Here is a 20000-nt window from a genome sequence, read left to right as displayed (position 1 = left end):
GGAAATGACCTTATGTAAGCGTTTCGGTGAGGAGGGGGCGGAGCCACTTCACTACAATGCGTTGCTATGGAAACTTCTATTCTGCTAACCAGAACGGTCGTCAGAGTCATGAACTGATCAGTGAACTGATTTATCCATGAACTGAACAAGTTACTCTGGAGGTCAGAGGTCACCTGGTCCAGGTGTGTTCAGGTGAATCAGGACGCGGCAGCGCTGCAGGTGGACACCGGCTGCTTTTATTGATGTTCACACCTGGAAACCACCTGCTCACATTTCACAGTTCCAACTAAAAGTGGCTGCTCTGTGATTGGCTAAAGTCCTGCTGAACAGCCAAAGAGGAGCCTCTGCCCAAATATGGAAACACAGAGGAAGAGGAAGACACACAGATGATGAAGACCAAAGAAAATTTCTAAAGGAAACGCGAACAAAATTCTGGAATTAACAGAAGAGGAAGCGTGGCCGAGGTCACATGATGCCGGGGTCACACGGGGTCACATGATGCCGGGGTCACACGGGGTCACATGATGCCGTTGGTGAGGTACTGGAAGCCGTCGTACAGCTTGGTGGTGAGCGAGCGCATGGAGCCGTCCACCAGCTGGTCCACCAGCAGCTGCAGCTGCTCCTCCGTCAGGCTCATGTGGAAACGCTCCTTCAGGCCCCGCATGGTGCTGGAGCCGTGGAAGCAGGGCAGCTGGGGCCTGGGGCCACACGGGGACACGGGGGTCAGTCAGCGGCCAGAGGAGGGCGCTGTGGGCAGGACACTCACTCACCTTGCTGCATGATCTCCACTATCTGCAAAACCCGGTCCATGTGCTTCCTGGCTCCAATCAGACCCTGAAGCATCAGCATCCTGTAGTAGTTAAACATGTCTCCATCCTGGACCGCCCATCACCTGCCAGACAAGGCCCAGGGTTTAATAAACACCCTGCCTGCCAAAGGAGCTGAAGCATCTCCTCCTTCAGGTAAGAGACAGGGTGAATTTAACCCTCAGCTTTAACAAAGCTTATTTCATCTTCCTGAATGTCGCTGGAAACCTTTTAGACAAGAAAAAGGTCTTAACAAAACTCCACCCAGAACCAGAACCAACCAACCCACCTCCACGAACTCTGCGGTGAGCTTGAAGGCGGACGTCTCGAAGCCGAGGTTCCTGGGAGAGCTGGACAGGATGAAGCCGAAGTCGATGTGGATGATGTGTCCGTCGGCGTCCAGCAGGATGTTCCCGTTGTGCCTGGGGGTGGGGGGAAACAGGGTCAGCAGGGCAGGCGAGCGCATGGAGCGTCTGGGGGCGGGGCCTCACCTGTCCTTGACCTGCAGCAGGTAGCAGATGAGGCTGTAGCCGGCGCAGCTGCGGACGAAGTTCCTCTGGGCGGACAGGAAGTTCTGTGGTGGGGGCGCCGTGCTCCTGCAGGAAGTAGTCCAGCAGCGACAGCTGGCTCTGCTTCTTCACCTGGTGGATGGACACGGCGTTGACCACCGGCTCAATCATGCCGCTGTCCGCCGACAGAACCACGACTTATAGGGCCGGATCCACAGCGGCACACGCTCCTGCTCCCAGATCGACTGGGGGACAGAGAGATGCATGATGGGAAGGAAACTGGTGTGGGTGCCGCTCTGGCAGCAACAGGTCAAAGGTCAAGACCAGCCATCAATTAGCAAGCATTTAAGGGGCAAATTGCCTTTGAATTCCCATCTTAACACGCTGGCTAGCATACTGGTTAACATGCTGGCTAGCATACTGGCTAACACGCTGGCTAGCATACTGGCTAGCATGCTGGCTAGCATACTGGTTAACATGCTGGCTAAAATGCCAGCGGGAGGATAGCCGGTCAGTGACATCATGGTGCTACCTTGAGCTGCTGCAGCACCTGGAAGGCCAGGAGCTCTGCCGCAGGTCGTCTCCACACTTGACGATGACGGACAGCAGCCTCCAGTTGGGGAAGTGTCCGTAGGGCGAGCCCTCCCTGATCCTCCTGGGGGACGGAGACAGAGACGGCTCAGCACCGGGCGGGATGGCCCGGCGGTCCAGACTCGGGGATTGGCCTACCGGACTTTCTCCTCCCAGGGCTCCTTGAGGGCCACGGCAGACGGGTCCTCTGGGTCCCGCCTGAAGGTGGTGGGGGCCTGCGCCAGCTGCTCCGATAGGCGCCGCCTGAAATCAGAGGGGATGGGGTCAGAGGTCGTCTGGATGGACAGAGCGTGTCAGAAAGCGTCCTGACCTGATGTCCCCGGCGGCGATGAAGACGGGCTCCTTGCTGTCCAGGCTGGTGATGCTGTCCACCGAGAACTGGCTGATGTTATCGCAGCTGTTGGTGTGGCCTTCTGGGAGCTGGGGGTTCGGTCAGAACACCGCCAGCTTAATAATAGTAGCTAGATGCTACAGCGCTAGCTCCATCAGGAACAACGCCTTGAAATGCCGTTAGCTCGAGATAAAGAACGTTAGCTAATGCTATGCATCCCCTCTACTAATGGATATTAACGCCTGATAATGGATAATAGATTCAGATCCTGTTACCAGCTACCTCGCTCTAACATTTTCAATCTCACATCACTTCCTGTGGGCGTAGCCTCACCTCCACCTGCAGATCTCCGATGTCGTCCACAGACCAGGCTTCGTCGTCATTGTCGTAGTTTGGGACGACGGAGAAGCTCCCGGCTCGCTGCTCCGCCGTCATGCCGCAGTCCGGCAGGTTCTCCACCGACCGCGTGCTCCTGATCCGGTTCTCCGGGATCCGCATCGGAACGCTGGACGTCTCAAAGTTCTCGCACTCCAGAACCTCCACGTAGATCAGGTAGGGAGCCTGGGGGGCGGCAGGGGGAAGTCAGGACCTCCGTGTGTCCATGTGGCCCTGGGGACTGCGGAGCCTCACCTTGTCCTTGGAGTTGAGCACCACGGCCTGCGTGTGCGGCACGCGGACTACGTGGTGGTCGAAGGCGGCGGTGGGCAACCAGACACGCGCCGGCAGCTTGTGGTTGAGCAGCGACAGCTCTGAGATCAGCCGCTGCGTCTTCTGCTCCTTGGTGGGCAGTGTGGCCAGACGCTTCCCGATGCCCATCAGGGACTTCATGAACTCTCGCTGCGAGCCAGGCGCACGGCTGCAGGTACACAAGACAGGTGACACAGGGGGCGGAGCCTGGGCTCAGTGTGAGCCAGCACAGTCTGAAAAATCTGGATCAGAACCAGAGAACTATTCATGGTTCCACTGCGGAAAACCTGACGCACAGAACCAGCCGACCAATCAGAGGGCTGGACCAGCCGACCAATCAGAGGGCTGGACCAGCCGACCAATCAGAGGGCTGGACAGCCGACTGGTTGAGGGATCATCACAAGGAGATATGAGGACAGGTCAGATTCTGATTGGTTAACCCAGAAGCATCAACAGAACATAAGAGACACAATCACAGTCCGAGTCCACAGGCCAGAGCGACGTGTGGACCCAACCAGAACCAGAACCAGAAACCAGAGACTCCCTGGCAGAGTCCCTTTCCAGAGTCACCGCGGACTGGAAGAGTTTTGGGAGGAACTTACGGGACCGGAATCCAACTCCAGACTGTCGGAGCTGGAGCCGCTGTCCTGGGGGTCAGAGCAGAACTTCTGGTTGGTTTCATTCAGAAAGTCCCTGCAGGTTCTGGATTCATTGAACACCTCATGATGCCTTCATGGAAAACCTGCTTTTCAGCGTCTCAAACAACCAGATCAACATCCGAGGTTGTGAGGGCGGAGCCACAATGTTCAGACCCAGATACCTGTTCCACTCTTAAGGTTTTCCTTTCTGACTGATTTCGTTCCTCCTTCCTCTGAAAGAAGGAGGAAAAATCACTTCCTGTCTGTTGTTCATCATAAGAACACACACTGGTTCTAGTCCCAGGGAACCAGACTCCCTAGGACTCATAAGAACGTGTTCTCGAAGCACCCTGAGATGGAGTGACCTCACAGTGACCTCACAGTGACCTCACAGTGACCTCACCTCGTCCTGGCTGCTTTCCACCTTGGGGTTGCTGGCTGTTCTCTTCAGGTTGCTGCTCAGGCTGATGCTGACTGTGGCGTCCGATTTGGAGCGCTGATGGGTCCGTTTGGACGGAGATAGGCCGTGGTCTGCCGCCGGGCAAACGGGGGCCGCCGCCAGGCAGAACGGCGTCAACGTCAGCTCTCTGCGCGCCCGCAGCCCCGACGGCTTCAGCTCGTCAGACAGGATGAGCTTCCTGAGCTTGGAGCCCCGGGAGTGGCGCTGTGTGGAGATGTGCATATCGGAGGAGTAGGCGCCCAGCAGCCAGGCGCACTGCAGGCTGAAGGAGATGCTCTGTCTGCAGCGATGCACCTGCAAGGTCACACACAGGGCACATTAACCCACAGGAACAGAACACTAACATGGCTGCAGGGAGCCTGCAAGACTACACAGTACGACTGTGGCTGTGTGGCAGAGTTGTCGCTTTGCAATCGGAAGGTTGTAGGTTCGATTCCAGCTTCCTCCTGCCATATGTCGATGTGCCTCTGGGCAAGGCACTTAACCCTAAATTTCCTACCGGTCTGCGTATCGGTGTATGAATATGTGGGTGAATGGGTGAATGTGACTCTAGGGTAAAGCGCTTTGAGTGGTCAAAATGACTGGAAACGCGCTATATAACTTGAGTCCATTTACTGACCCCGACCACTTGGTGGAGCCGCAGCATCAGGTGATGTGCCTGCTACTGCTCAGTACCTCACTCACCTGAAGCCTTCTCTACTTCTGCACACACACACACACACACAGATACAGAACTGACAGAAGAGAGTTTGTAAAAAGAAAAATGGTGACACTAAATGAGGGCCAGACTGAAATTTTCTATTTTAATTGTGATAATAACATCAGAATATGAAATATCACCAGATTATTTAATTACCAGAAAACTTCACTAATTATAATCAGATCAGGAAACGGATTCATTTAAACATCGATTCAGAATCTAGTGCTGTGTTTAAAACTGGTTTAAAATGAGTGTTCCTGTCGGAACCTTGAATGCATTTACAGGATGTATTTTTCCTGCTGATCTTCATCCTGTAATAGGACGCTCATTAACATACTGCTGGTCCAGTACCTAGCTCATTAGCATACTGCTGGTCCAGTACCTAGCCCATTAGCATACTGCTGGTCCAGTACCTAGCCCATTAGCATACTGCTGGTCCAGTACCTAGCCCATTACATACTGCTGGTCCAGTACCTAGCCCATTAGCATACTGCTGGTCCAGTACCTAGCCAATTAGCATACTGCTGGTCCAGTACCTAGCCCATTAGCATACTGCTGGTCCAGTACCTACCCAGTAGCTAGCCCATTAGCATACTGCTGGTCCAGTACCTACCAGTAGCTAGCCCATTAGCATACTGCTGGTCCAGTACCTAGCCCATTAGCATACTGCTGGTCCAGTAGCTAGCCCATTAGCATACTGCTGGTCCAGTACCTACCCAGTAGCTAGCCCATTAGCATACTGCTGGTCCAGTAGCTAGCCCATTAGCATACTGCTGGTCCAGTACCTAGCCCATTAGCATACTGCTGGTCCAGTAGCTAGCCCATTAGCATACTGCTGGTCCAGTACTTAGCCCATTAGCATACTGCTGGTCCAGTACCTACCCAGTAGCTAGCCCATTAGCATACTGCTGGTCCAGTACCTACCCAGTAGCTAGCCCATTAGCATACTGCTGGTCCAGTACCTACCCAGTACCTAGCCCATTAGCATACTGCTGGTCCAGTACCTACCCAGTAGCTAGCCCATTAGCATACTGCTGGTCCAGTACCTAGCCCATTAGCATACTGCTGGTCCAGTACCTAGCCCATTAACATACTGCTGGTCCAGTACCTAGCCCATTAGCATACTGCTGGTCCAGTACCTAGCCAATTAGCATACTGCTGGTCCAGTACCTAGCCCATTAGCATACTGCTGGTCCAGTACCTACCCAGTAGCTAGCCCATTAGCATACTGCTGGTCCAGTACCTACCCAGTAGCTAGCCCATTAGCATACTGCTGGTCCAGTACCTAGCCCATTAGCATACTGCTGGTCCAGTAGCTAGCCCATTAGCATACTGCTGGTCCAGTACCTAGCCCATTAGCATACTGCTGGTCCAGTAGCTAGCCCATTAGCATACTGCTGGTCCAGTACTTAGCCCATTAGCATACTGCTGGTCCAGTACCTACCCAGTAGCTAGCCCATTAGCATACTGCTGGTCCAGTACCTACCCAGTAGCTAGCCATTAGCATACTGCTGGTCCAGTACCTACCCAGTACCTAGCCCATTAGCATACTGCTGGTCCAGTACCTACCCAGTAGCTAGCCCATTAGCATACTGCTGGTCCAGTACCTACCCAGTAGCTAGCCCATTAGCATACTGCTGGTCCAGTACCTACCCAGTAGCTAGCCCATTAGCATACTGCTGGTCCAGTACCTACCCAGTAGCTAGCCCATTAGCATACTGCTGGTCCAGTACCTACCCAGTAGCTAGCCCATTAGCATACTGCTGGTCCAGTACCTACCCAGTAGCTAGCCCATTAGCATACTGCTGGTCCAGTACCTAGCCCATTAGCATACTGCTGGTCCAGTAGCTAGCCCATTAGCATACTGCTGGTCCAGTACCTACCCAGTAGCTAGCCCATTAGCATACTGCTGGTCCAGTACCTACCCAGTAGCTAGCCCATTAGCATACTGCTGGTCCAGTACCTACCCAGTAGCTAGCCCATTAGCATACTGCTGGTCCAGTACCTACCCAGTAGCTAGCCCATTAGCATACTGCTGGTCCAGTACCTACCCAGTAGCTAGCCCATTAGCATACTGCTGGTCCAGTAGCTAGCCCATTAGCATACTGCTGGTCCAGTGCCTACCCAGTAGCTAGCCCATTAGCATACGCTCATCAGAACCGGGCTGGGTCCATTCTAGGCCTCAGAACTGATCCCCTGCTGGGTTTCCTTTCATGTTCTGAACAGATTTTGATCCAATAGAGTAACTTTGCGCCACCTTGATGTGGAATATAACGAACAACAGGAAAACTGTCTAAACTGAGATTACAACCCAGATTTATTTGCTAAATAGCTGATTCCATGGAAACCATAACAAAAATAAACTGCTTTTATCCATAAAAGGTAAACTTCCTGTGTCTGGTTTGTACAGCTCAAGCTGTTTCCATGACCACCATCACTTCCTGAGGCTGAACTCTGACCTTCACCATGGCAACCACCACAGTAAGCAGCCTCGCCCCGAGCAGGTCAGCTGACCGCAGGCCACACCCACCAGATATGGCTTGATTGCGTCGCCGACGTCCTCGTCCATGTGGATGTACATGTTGAGCAGCTGCGGCAGGTAGAAGTCCACATCGTCGTGCGGGAAGCTGAACAGCCGGTTCCCGATGTACGCCTGCACACCTGGCTCCTTGGAGCTGTGCAGGTAGGATATCGCCATGGAGACATCGAACAGCTTCGACTCAAACAGACGCAGCAGCCACGACTGCTTGGATGGGTTGTGTCTCTGGCGCCGCCGCGCGCTCTTCACCGAGCCGGGCGCCGGGCCCTCCGGATCGTCCTCTTCACGGATCTGCGGCGGTTTGATGGCGGGGACGCCGCGGTCCGGGGACGGTCCGTTGTGCTGCGAGCCTGGGGCGGGACTGGCGGCGGCGTCCACCTGATGCAACTTCACCTTCTGCAGGACCTCCTGACACGCCCGCTGCGCCACCTCGGCGTCTATGACCAGGCTCAGCTCGCCACCCCCCTCGCTGATGACGCCCAAAGGTGGTGAGGCGGGGCGGGGGGCCCCGCATGAGGAGGGGTGGAGGGAGGGACTGGGAGGGGGAGGAGCAAGTGGAGAAGGTGGGGCTGTTCTGCTCAGAGTAGGCGGGGGAAAGGTCGTCCTGAGGGTCCGCCATCATGGCTGCCAAGAGGCTCCACCCACCGCCGCTGGAACACAGACAGTTCAAAGGTCAGGAATGAGACCATCAATACTAGACAGGTGAAGGACAGCAACACACCTGAGGGATCTGGAACCAATCACGATCATTAAAGATCTTATGTACAAATGAACAAGAAGCAATTCGTATTGGGACTGTGATTATAGCTGCTGAACTCTGAACATGAACTATTTTCGTTTAAATAGTGAGCAGAACTTTAAAAACCGGTGCCGGATCAGCCGTAACCGGTTTTTAAAGAACCAATCCGAGTGCTTCTTGACACAGCCGAGGAACCCCAGGGTAACTGGAGCCTGAAAACGGTCGGAACCCTCCGGTCTGTTATTATTCGGAGCTGACAGTCCAGCCTGACGGAACCGGTGTTTGGATTCATCTGCTAACAGACGGACAGTTTCTGCCAGCTGCAGGCAGAACCTGTAGCAGCTGCAGCAGACCGAACCGAACTCTGGGACCCGCTCTGTGGTCCTTTATACCTAACACAGAGCTGCTGCTAGCTCAGGGTTAGAAACTAACCACTGAAGATGAACGGGATGCTAACCCAACCAGCTAACGGTTCTCCCATATGTTTGAACGCAGCTTTTAGCTCAGAGCTAACTAGCTCAGTGCTAGCAGATAATGCCAACTGTTGCTAACTCCCAGCTTATGTTCCTGCGCGCGCCCGGCTGAGTTGTGCAGATGATGTGACGTGTCGGGAGGTGTATCACTATTACCTGTTGACAACTTAGTAGCGTCGAAATAACGCCTCACGTGCAGTTTGTTGACTCCATTTATTCCGTTTGATCTTCATCTCCGCTGCCAGCCAGCAGGAGGCGCAGCGGCTCCGGTTCCGCTTCTCTTTGAACGTTTCCGGTGCTGCACTGCCACCCACTGGACGGAGTCAGACATTTCATTATGATAATTTTTTAGGGTTTTTATTGTGGAAGTCCGGGTGAACCAGACTGAGGCGGCTAAACGTGCCACTGGAATACAGATTCACACAAAAGTTAAAAAAATATACAGACTGTTTAGTAAGGGAAAATTTAAACCATACCTGTTAAAGTAGTTCAAGTAACAACAGACTGAGCGGACATAAAATACACAAATAAATAAAGAACACAACACATATATTGACTTTTATTTATAAACTAATTAATCTTTTCAAACTCCCAATTCAGCCTCATTTTATTTTGTGTGATCAGTTAAAACTGCCTGGATCAACAGGACTTGGACCTGGACTGTTTTGTACTCGGTTCTAATCCAGCCTGTTTTCTGTCACCATATAATCGGGACTAAATTCAATTAAATTTAAGATTTTTTTTTTTCTCGTGTAGTGCTTTTGAGCATTTTGTTTTTAACCTTTTAATCTGATTATTTAATTTTATTTTTTAAGCTTTTTTAAAATATATATATATTTGACTTTATTGTTTTTATATGTATTCTTATAATTCAATACTTTTATCATTTCTTTTAAAACAAAGATTTTTTTGTAATTTTACCTCAGTAAAGGTTTTTTTTTTTATGTTATTTTAGATTACGTAATTTTTTAGTGTTTTCTGTGACGTGGTAGATGTCCGGGTGTGAGATCGGAAGTCTCGTGCTGCGGGCTGTCAGCAGGGGGAGCCAGAGAGCAGGAAGCGCTGCGGGCTGTCAGCAGGGGGAGCCAGAGAGCAGGAAGCGCTAGGCGGCCAGCCTGCCAGCTGTTTTCCTTTAGTCTGAGTAGCGAGCTGTTCTGGTTGTTTTCATGAGGAACCGAACGTACTGATCCGGAACCAGCTCCAAACAGAACCACTCAGTGAGTATGTGTAGCTCCTCATTGGGGCCAGCCTGGTTCTGGTGTCCTGATTTAATCAGTCCGGATTTAATCTGCTGAGCTGCGTGAGGGAGGTTCTGGATTCAGAACCTCTGCCCGCTCCGCTGGGAGATCAGAGGTCCTGGAGGGTTCCGGTCCAGAACCAGTCCGGGTTCCTGCTGATGTCCTGCTTGTCTAAACAGATTTGGTTCTGGTTCCTTCATTTGAGCATTCTCAGACTGGGAATGTTTGGATCCAGGTTCTGCTGGTTCTGGTTGCATTGTGTTCCTGTGCAGGCAGCAGATACTCGGGTCAGAACCGGTCCGTCCGGTTCCAGAGGCGGGACGGGAATGTTTGAGATGCAGGGCGGGTCCAGCAGGATGTCCTGGACCGCTGAACCTGCTGGAGCAACCGGGCCCAACCAGAACCTCAGGACCAACACAACAGAACCATTCAGAAGCAGGCAGGGAAAACAAACCGCGTTCTGGTTCCTGTTCTGGGTTCTCTGGGTGAAACCAGAACCAGAACCTGGTGCTTTTGTATTTTTTCTCAGAGGTTCTGATCCAAAGCTACAGCAGATGGTTCTGGTTCTGATTGAGAGTAGACCTGTTTTGGTTTTAGATGGTTCTAGTTTCTTGTGGTTGTGTTTCTGTGTGGTTCTGGTTCTGTTTGGTTCTGTGTGGTTCTGGTTCTGTTCGGTTCTGTGTGGTTCTGGTTCTGTGTGGTTCTGATGTTGCTGTGGTGTGTTTCAGCTGATGGACACTGAGAGCGGGGCGGTTCTGCCTGGAACCGGGCCGGCGACCCACTGGCCCGGTTCGATCGGCTTCAGCGGCCCAAGAGAGCCCCTGCAGGACTGGGTGGTGGACCCCAGCTGTGTGAGTTGATAATAATGATGCATGTTCTTGGTGAACAGGTGAGTTCTGAGGTGTGGAGTTCCACTTTATTTGGAGGTGATGGAGAGAGACGATACCGATCCGGCTGCGGCCAGGAAGGGGCGGAGCCACTTTGTGTTACTGATACACCCACCTTCTACCTGAGCAGAATGATGAAGATGGGCGTGGTCTGACCATAAAGGGCCGGTATCCTGTTAAATCGACTGCTTAGATCTCTGTTTTTCCCTGATGTGTTGCTTTGATCCCTTCATGTTTAACATCTGAGGCGTAGCTTCTTCAGACTAGCCAGCAGCGATTAGCATGGGTCTAATTTCCAGCACCCACTGGAAGGAGCCGTATTTACTGTGATTTGCTAATCTATATTCATGATTGAAGTTACAGCTCCCTTTTATTACAATACAATATTTAGTAAAACTTGTTTAGTGAAACAGTCACTATCAGAGAGCTGCTCTGCACATGGTGAGTTTAATCACCAGAACCCAACCGAACCGCACATTTCCAGAGGCAAGAGAGCAACTTGCCTCTGGAAAGTGTCAAGTTGCTCCCAATAATCAGACCAAGTTTAGTGTGCAGCAGCAGCTGGTGTGTTTTTAACGACTCCCAAAACAAAAGCTGCAGATAAGCAAACAAAATAATTTGGATAAAAATGTTAACATTGAAGAAGCCAAAATGCTTTATGCTCATTTCATTGTGTGGATGAAGAAAACCTGCATCTGCATCCAGAACAACTGAGTCAGTGAAGTAGCTAGCTATGCTAGTTCTGGTAGCTAGCTATGCTAGTTCTGGTAGCTAGCTATGCTAGTTCTGGTAGCTAGCTATGCTAGTTCTGGTAGCTAGCTATGCTAGTGCGGTAAAACAATATTGTCACATTTAAGTTTTGATAGCGGGTGTTTTCACATATTTTAAGCTGGTTAGCGAGTTGCTAACATGTAAACAAATGATAGTTCCAGTTTGCAGCAGAAGTTGCACCCATAAATCACACAATGCCTCATGGTGGCTCGGAATAAGGTGGATAAAACTGCACTATGTGCCTGAAAAATACCTGATACTGCCCCTTTAAGGTGGAAGCAGTGCCAGTGAATTAGACTTTTCTTCATAACAATCTGACAGGAAGTGGGCTCAGAGGAAAGGCAGAGCTGGGCTTTGTCAGCGTAACAACAGATATTATTCTTTCTGCTGAATGTGAGGCCAGGATGTTGATCTGAGCCCTGGGCAACACCTGCAGAAACTTAGACTGGATCACACCGGACACACTGAAGGTACGACGTAGATGGATGCTAATGGACGCTTAGCATCCTCCAACTTAACCTGGAGGATAAGATGAGTAATGGAGGCGGGACTCCTTGGTGTTAGCAGAGTGTTTTACCTGAAAGGCAGTCTGAGCGCGCTCAGTTGGTCTTCTGGGCCGGAACCAGAATCCTGTAGGTGCTTCTGGACCAGGTGGTTCTGGGTCCGGCCCCCTCGGCTCATCTGTTCTTACTTCCTGTCAGGTGACCTTGGACGACAGCGAATCGGAGGACATCCTACAGGCCGTCGACCCCAACGAAGTGTTTGGAGCCGGTACCGGGCCCGCCGACACCGGGCCCGCCGACACCGGGCCCGCCGACACCGGGCCCACCGACACCGGGCCCGCCGACACCGGGCCCACCGACACCGGGCCCGCCGACACCGGGCCCACCGACACCGGGCCCACCGACACCGGGTCCGCCGACACCGGGCCCACCGACACCGGGCCCGCCGACACCGGGCCCGCCGACACCGGGCCCACCGACACCGGGCCCGCCGACACGTCGTCCGAGAGTGACAGCGGCATCTCGGAGGAGACCCCTATTGCCATGGTGACAGCAGTGAACACGGAGACCAGCCAGCCATCAGTCTACCAGGTGGTCTATGACATCAGCTCTGTGGGTGGAGCCAAATCTGAACCCGGTCAGGAGAACATCATCTCCATCGAGCTGGGTAGGTCCGGTTCTGACCCAGTCCTCACTCGGTCCACATGATGATATAATATGATGAAGTCATCAACTCACCTCGTTTCCTTTTTCTCCCACTACAAACCCCCCCGCCCCCCTTTCACCCCGGCCCCTCCCGGTGGGTCCCCCCACCCCCCGGCCCCTCGCCTGCTCCTCCAGATGAGTGGAGTTCCCAGCTGCTGTTTTCAGACTCCTGCATCATGGCCCCGTCTTCATCCTCTCCATCTGACTGCAGCCGGAGCTCCGCCCCTCTCTCAGGTAGCGACCAGGTAAGACTTCCTGTCAGTTAGTATCATCAGAGGACGTTTGAGGCTGGAAGATTCACTCTTCCTCTTCAGGTGCCGCTGTTCCCTGACCTGCGGCTGACGGAGGAGGAGCAGAAGCTGCTGACGGAGGAGGGCGTGTCCCTGCCCAGCAACCTTCCACTCACTAAGGTCCAACAGAACCGCTTCTGGCCGCCGCAAACGCATATAAAGATTACATTTTGGAAAATGTTCACCAGTGCACTAGGACTTCCTCAATTCAGGGATTAAATTAATTTCATCTCAGCAAATGCAGCGTAGCTGGTAATGAGTTTCTATGACGAACTGAGGTGTCATTTGGGCCAAGGTCAGAGTTCATCTATTAAACTGAATGGAGATGAAAACATAAACCCAAAGCTGGACATTTTCAGAAGCGTATTGTGAGCCTGCCTCTTTATTATTGAACTGAACAGAATTTCAGATTCTTATATAACTTTTCTTCAGGTTGACTTAGAAACTGAGATGTTATTGTTACAAATTCGTTTTCTAAACTACAGAAAAGTAAATGGTATAGAAGCTCAAATATGAAAATTGGACTGGTATTGATATCTGATAGTAACTGCTGTTTTGTATGGAGATTTACTAATATTGTATTTCATCTTTTTTTTTATCCGATTCCTCGGTTAATCGTAAGAATAATCAATAGATTACTCAATTACTAAAATATTTATTTACAACAGCCCTAGTTGACAGTGATGTCCAGTCCAGGGCGGCCATCTTTTTTTGCAGCTTGACTTCGTCTCTGACGCGTTTCTCTCCCGCAGGCCGAAGAGCGGATCCTGAAGAAAGTCCGCAGGAAGATTCGGAACAAGCAGTCGGCTCAGGACAGCCGCAAGAGGAGGAAGGAGTACATCCACGGCCTGGAGAGCAGGTACCGCTGGGGGCCAGCAGGGGGCGCCACAGGGTCACACGAGGTACAATCCTTGTGATGCCATGGTAACTTGTGAGCTGACTGACAGCGCCCCTCGTGGCCTGACCTCGCTACCATCTTAATGGTTCTGATCCGGTCTTGTTCTGGTTCTTTCTTCAGGGCAGCGGCGTGCTCGGCTCAGAACCAGGAGCTGCAGCGAACCGTGGAGCAGCTGGAGAAACACAATGTGTAAGATGATTCCTCTGGTTCTGATCCAATGTTTTCCTGCTGTAGAGCCAGGAGCAGACTTAAACTAATGTGCTTCTGTTTACGCTGAGCGCATTAGCGTTAGCTTCCACTAAATACCATGTCGGTATGGTGATTTAGCAACAGCAAGCTAATGTTCATGCTGAGTGCATTAGCGTTAGCTTCCACTAAATACCATGTCGGTATGGTGATTTAGCAACAGCAAGCTAATGTTCATGCTGAGTGCATTAGCGTTAGCTTCCACTAAATACCATGTCGGTATGGTGATTTAGCAACAGCAAGCTAATGTTCATGCTGAGCGCATTAGCGTTAGCTTCCACTAAATACCATGTCGGTATGGTGATTTAGCAACAGCAAGCTAATGTTCATGCTGAGCGCATTAGCGTTAGCTTCCACTAAATACCATGTCGGTATGGTGATTTAGCAACAGCAAGCTAATGTTCATGCTGAGCGCATTAGCGTTAGCTTCCACTAAATACCATGTCGGTATGATGCTAATGTTCATGCTGAGCGCTTTAGCGTTAGCTTCCACTAAATACCATGTCGGTATGATGGTTTAGCATCAGCAAGCTAATGTTCATGCTGAGCGCATTAGCGTTAGCTTCCACTAAATACCATGTCGGTATGGTGATTTAGCATTAGCAAGCTAATGTTCATGCTGAGCGCATTAGCGATAGCCTCCACTAAATACCATGTCGGTATGATGCTAATGTTCATGCTGAGCGCTTTAGCGTTAGCTTCCACTAAACACCATGTCAGTATGATGGTTTAGCATTAGCAAGCTAATGTTCATGCTGAGTGCTTTAGCGTTAGCTTCCACTAAACACCATGTCGATATGATGGTTTAGCATTAGCAAGCTAATGTTCATGCTGAGTGCTTTAGCGTTAGCTTCCACTAAACACCATGTCGGTATGATGGTTTAGCATTAGCAAGCTAATGTTCATGCTGAGTGCTTTAGCGTTAGCTTCCACTAAACACCAATGTTGGTATGGTGGTTTAGCATTAGCAAGCTAATGTTCATGCTGAGCACATTAGCACAGCTAGCCTTTTCGTTGGCGGTAGCCTCCAGGAGCTGGACAGATGTTCTGGTTCTTCTAGCTATCTCGTCATGGTAACAGTGGCTGATGATGCAGACCAGGTTCTGGTTCTGGTTCTGAGCCGTGCAGTGATTCTGTCTCCTCTCAGGTCCCTCCTCTCTCAGCTGCAGCAGCTCCGCTCCCTCATCAAGCAGTCGGCCAGTAAAGGAGCGCAGACCAGCACCTGCTTACTGGTGAGGAGCTCTTGGAGGTTCTGTGGTTCTGACGGCGTCGGGTCCGCCGGACCGGTTCGGGGACGCTTGTGGAGTCAGAACCGCTTTCTGTTTGTCCTCAGATCCTACTAGTGTCCCTCAGCCTGATCGTCCTGCCCAGCTTCAGCCCATTTAGCCGTCGCACGTCAGCCGACGACGACTACAGAACCGCCGCAGGTCGGATTGGACCTCTCGCCTGTTCGCGGTTCCACTAAGACTCGGTTCTTTGGAACGAGACGAACCCGGTAGGCAGGTCAGCCTACCGGGTCGGAACCTCAGGAAATAATCATTTTATTTTCTGCAGTTGTATCCAGAAACATCCTGACGGACCCAAACTTCTCCAATCCGGCAGACGACGGCGTCGGTTCCGCTGAACGGTTGGACTCATCGGTGCCTCCTGAGCTCAGCCAATCAGGGTCAGCAGGGGGTGCAGCGGCACTGCCGGAGCCAATAGGACCCCTGGAAGGCTTAGCGGGCGATGACAGCAGCCAATCACAGAACGGGACGGCTGCTGTTGCCAGGCAGACCGGCCGTGAGCCGGGAAAACTCGGACACGCTGATGAGATGTAACCAGAACCTCCAGCAGGGGCCGCCAGACTGACGCTGAGCAGCTGGAGCACTGATTCTGTTGGATCAGAACCAGAACACTGAGATTCTGGAGCGATACCCTGACCAGACTCGGGTTTGAAAGTGGATCCAGCAGCCGGACAGGACTTCACAGAAACTGTTTCTGTCTCTGCTGCACCAGACCTGGGACCGGAACCGACCCGTTTCATGTTCAACTTGTGGAGACACACTGATGTTCTGTCCTGGGATGTTTCCGGGTTGGTTTGTGGGTTCTGGTTGTTCAGTAAATCATGTGATGCTGCAAACAGGTCCTTATTTCCAGTTTCAGCGCGTCCTCCTGCTCAACTTATCGAGACTAAAAATTACAATTCAACATTTTTCATCCTATAAAATATGACTCATTAATATGTACAATGTAACCAAAATAAGGAATCACTGAATTTTTATCACCTTTGTTATTGGCTCCACTTTACAACTTTTTTTTAACTTTAAGCTGCATAAAACAGATGGTTTTATGGGTAAAATACTGTCTCTATTAGTCGAATGACAGACTGATGACTTAAATATTAATATATTTAATGTGTAAAATCTTGGAAATATGGCAAAGTTCACAGAGCGAACCAATAGAATAAAATCAGTTTTAAAAGTATTGAAATAATATTTGTTTTCCTCAACATGAGTGATTCTATTAAATTTTCTGTATTCAACAAGTCACAACAGAACAAATATCTCCAACAAAAATACCTTTAGTGTGCATTTAAAATTATGTTTTGTTGCAGTTGTACTTTCAGCAGCAGGGTGCCTAAGCAGTGACCGGCCGCCATCTTGGATGTGACGTTCTGTCCACACTTCATAGGGGTTGCTGTGAATACTGAGCACTGATAATGGGCCTTAATCCTCTCCTGGATCAGCAGGGGTTAATATCAGACTATGGCCACCATGCTGGTTTTTCTGAAGAAGCTCCGCCTCTTCAGGAAGCTCCACCAGCAGCCATCTTTAAGCAAAACTCCCACTGAGGAGTACCGCCGTTAGAGGCAAGCACAGAAACACACACAGTGGATACTCAGTAGTTCGCCTCACCTGCAGCTGCTGGTTTCAGCGTCCTGGGAGGAGGAAGTGATGCAGTGGTGACTTCCTGTCTATGCAACCAATCAGCAGATCTTCATCGGTAAACAAACTGGGTCAGAAAACTTTGACTCCTGTTAGGAATTAAAAAGAGGAATAACTTGATTTAGCTCGTTAATTAATTATTTGTCCCGAATTCCTGTGTCTGTGTAAGTGTGCAGAGAGAAAAGAGCAATCATACGACGTCAGACTTCAGATATTCAGAGTTTTATCCAGAGAAATTCAATCCAAGAAGAATGTTGCAATAAGCATCTCACCTAGATCATCAAAAGTCCAAGACATGACAAAACAGAGACAAAGAACTGAGTAAAAAAAGACAAAACAGAAGATGCATCCTCCGGGAAACTCTCACTCAGCACAAAGAGATTCCAACTTCTGCTGTGAAACAAACCATTTTTTATAGACTGCGTATTCTCATCATTTAAATATATGCATTAGGAGGTGTGTTCTTTTCCTTTGTGTGGGCTGTCTTAATGTTAATTTTATTACCTCCTGCTAAAGAGCCCCAAAAGCAGATATACGGCCTAGATCTTCTCGTACCAGCCGCTGTCCAGTTTGATATATGATTGCAGCTGCAGCGCTATCTGTGCCTCAAAATGTTTCCACAAGAAAGTAGTTTGTATTTTTAACCAAGCTTGCACAAAATGTAATGCTAAATAATGACTATAAGTTTGGATCTAATAAGTAACTAATTAAAAACATGCTTAAAGAAATATAGTTAATTCTAATATAGATAAAATTATTTATAAAAAGTTTTAAGATCCTAGTGAACTTTTGAACCATGCTCAGGAATTTGTTAACTGCCTGGCAGACAGGCTCCCTGTCTAAAGAGATTCTAGGCTGTTTTCTGTCTAATCCTCTGCGTTCAGAGAGTCACCAGCTGTCCCAGTTTGGATCTGTATCTAAGTTTGTCTTAACCTAAAAGTTAACTTATGTACTATTGTGCTACTTTAAAATTCTTATTTCAACACTCCTCAGGTTTTCATGTTGGTCTTCATTGTTCAAAAGTTCTGAAAAGTTCTGGATCCATCAATCCTCTGGTCCTGCTGCTGTGTTCCTGGTTCTGCCCAGCAGGGGGAGCTCTCCCCCACCCATGGAGGTCAGGGCAACTGCTGCTGATCCGCCCTTCCGGAGTCACCGACTCCCCCTCCCTTTTCCTCTCCCTCCCTCCCTCTCTCTTTCACATCTTCCCTTCAGTCAGTCCAGCAGATTTTCCTGCTCCAGCAGCAGCTCCTCCGTCTGTTGCCGTGTGCGGACCGGACCGCTGCAGAGTCCGTGTGTCTGACAGGTGAACTTACCTGAGAAAGACAGAAGTTTCCTGCAGGATCTTTTCTCAGTTTTTCTGTTGATCATGATGAAAGGAGTCGAGAGCAGCTCAGGTAGGAACAGGTGTTCAGCGGGTTGGGTCGTTGCAGAACCGGGCGGTGCGGCGCCAAACAACACCCACCTGGACCAAGGCAGGGAGGATTTCCTGGCTCAGCCCGGGAACGTTCACGAGTTCAGACGGGTTCAAATTGAACCGGTTCATGTTCACAGTTCACCAACAAAGAATGTTCCGTTGGGTCGTTGATTCTTTTGGATTGTTGGCTCCATTGGGTCTTTGAATTCATTGGGTTGTTGGTTTTGTTGGGTCAACTCTGGGTTAACCCAACATGGTAGGCAGCAGTGTTTTGTTCTCTGCAGGTTCTGATTGACCCGATCTACACCAAGACGACCCACTACACAGAAATGTTCAGGAGGAAGGAGGCTGGGACTCTTCTGATGGTCCTTCTGGTTCTGTTGGACCTGTCTGCCGGGCATGAGCCCCGCCGGCGCCACGGCAGGGACCAGGAGAGACGGCGCCCGTGGCAGAACATCACGCTGGCGGTGATCCTCCCTCAGAACGCCCGGTACCCCTGGGCCTGGCCTCGGGTTGGACCCGCCGTGGAGCGGGCCATCAGAACCATCAACTCTGACCCAACCCTGCTGCCCGACCGCCTCAGTTACGTGTTCAACAACAGCGAGGACAGGAACGGGATCTGCTCCGAGTCAGTGGCTTCGCTGGCGGCGGTGGACCTGAAGCTGGCCCGCGACCCGTGGGCGTTCATCGGCCCCGGCTGCTCCTACGCCGCCGCGCCGGTCGGCCTGTTCACCGCCCACTGGGACGTGCCTATGATCACGGCGGGGGCCACGGCTGTGGCGTTCTACAACGGCGTCTACCCCTCCATCACCAACACGGGCCCCACCCACAAGAAGCTGGGCCGGTTCGGCCTGCGGGTCTGCCTGGAGTCCGAGTGGAGGGAACACGTGGCGCTGGTGTTCAGCGACCACAAGTACGACGACCGGCCGTGCTACTTCGCCATCGAGGGTCTGTACGAGGAGCTGAAGGCGTTCAACATCAGCACCCATCACAGCGTGTTCGAGGAGAAGGAGATCAACTACGCGCAGATCCTCGCCGACATCCAGAACAGCGGCCGCGGTGAGTCCCACTTCCTGTTCCCACCACAGGTCACATGACCTGAGCCACAGCCAGTCGGGTGGTTCCAGCTGACCCGGTTCTGCTGTTTCCAGAAAATGGTTCTGAATTTCCCAGGTCCGATTCAAGAACCAACAGAACCTTTCCTGGGTTTTCCTTCATTCATTCGGTTCTGGAAGAAGAGCTGACAGATCTGTGCTCTGATTCTCCCAGGAACGAGTCGGGTCGGGTCAACAGCTGCTTTTCAGAACTCGGATATGGTGAGGTCAAAGGTCGTCACTGAGCTCAGCTTTAATTGTCTTACGGTTCCTGTTTCGCACTGAACACTGTGGCAGAGAGTGGCAGGCCAACAGAACCCACCAGAACCGGGACGTCATCAGGTTCTGTTTGGACCTTCTTATTGGCCCGCTGCTGTCTGATTGGGCGGTAGCTTGTGGGCTAGCAGACGTTTTTCTTGGGAGTGTTTTGGCTACAAGGCGCTGATGATCCTAAACACGCCATCAGAACTGGGTCCAAAAGGAAGCCTGAGTCCGATCCAGTCTCACAGCGCCAACAGAACCACAGTAGGAGTTGCACGAAACAAGGTCCCGGT

At 51.1% G+C, this 20000-nt stretch overlaps 1 protein-coding gene and 2 pseudogenes across 3 annotated transcripts; 2 read left to right on the top strand and 1 right to left on the bottom strand.

Moving 5' to 3' along the window:
- Window positions 1–216: 216 nt before the first annotated feature.
- LOC129351028 (phosphatidylinositol 4-kinase beta-like) lies at window positions 217–8775 on the bottom strand (annotated as a pseudogene).
- Window positions 8776–9548: 773 nt separating this feature from the next.
- LOC129379981 (cyclic AMP-responsive element-binding protein 3-like protein 4) lies at window positions 9549–16477 on the top strand. Of its 3 annotated transcripts, XM_055060938.1 has the most exons (11): window positions 9549–9690; window positions 9984–10150; window positions 10440–10562; window positions 12071–12539; window positions 12713–12822; window positions 12892–12987; window positions 13620–13726; window positions 13886–13954; window positions 15159–15243; window positions 15345–15459; window positions 15566–16477. In XM_055060938.1, the coding sequence occupies exons 3-11, from the start codon at window positions 10443–10445 to the stop codon at window positions 15829–15831; spliced, it is 1437 nt and encodes a 478-aa protein (XP_054916913.1). In that variant the 5' UTR covers window positions 9549–9690; window positions 9984–10150; window positions 10440–10442; the 3' UTR covers window positions 15832–16477. The 3 variants fall into 3 exon arrangements, with proteins under 3 accessions (XP_054916913.1, XP_054916912.1, XP_054916914.1); XM_055060937.1 differs by lacking the exon at window positions 9984–10150; XM_055060939.1 differs by lacking the exon at window positions 9984–10150 and having other exon boundaries at window positions 9552–9690; window positions 15345–15438.
- Window positions 16478–16954: 477 nt separating this feature from the next.
- Window positions 16955–20000, top strand: part of LOC129379980 (atrial natriuretic peptide receptor 1-like) — a 20924-nt pseudogene continuing 17878 nt past the window's right edge.

Source organism: Poeciliopsis prolifica, unplaced genomic scaffold (genome assembly GCF_027474105.1).
Source record: "Poeciliopsis prolifica strain line A6 unplaced genomic scaffold, Auburn_PproV2 SCAFFOLD063, whole genome shotgun sequence".
NCBI lineage: Eukaryota > Metazoa > Chordata > Actinopteri > Cyprinodontiformes > Poeciliidae > Poeciliopsis > Poeciliopsis prolifica.
The sequence above is the reverse complement of the archived record's forward strand: the minus strand, read 5'-3'. Positions and strand labels throughout refer to the sequence as shown.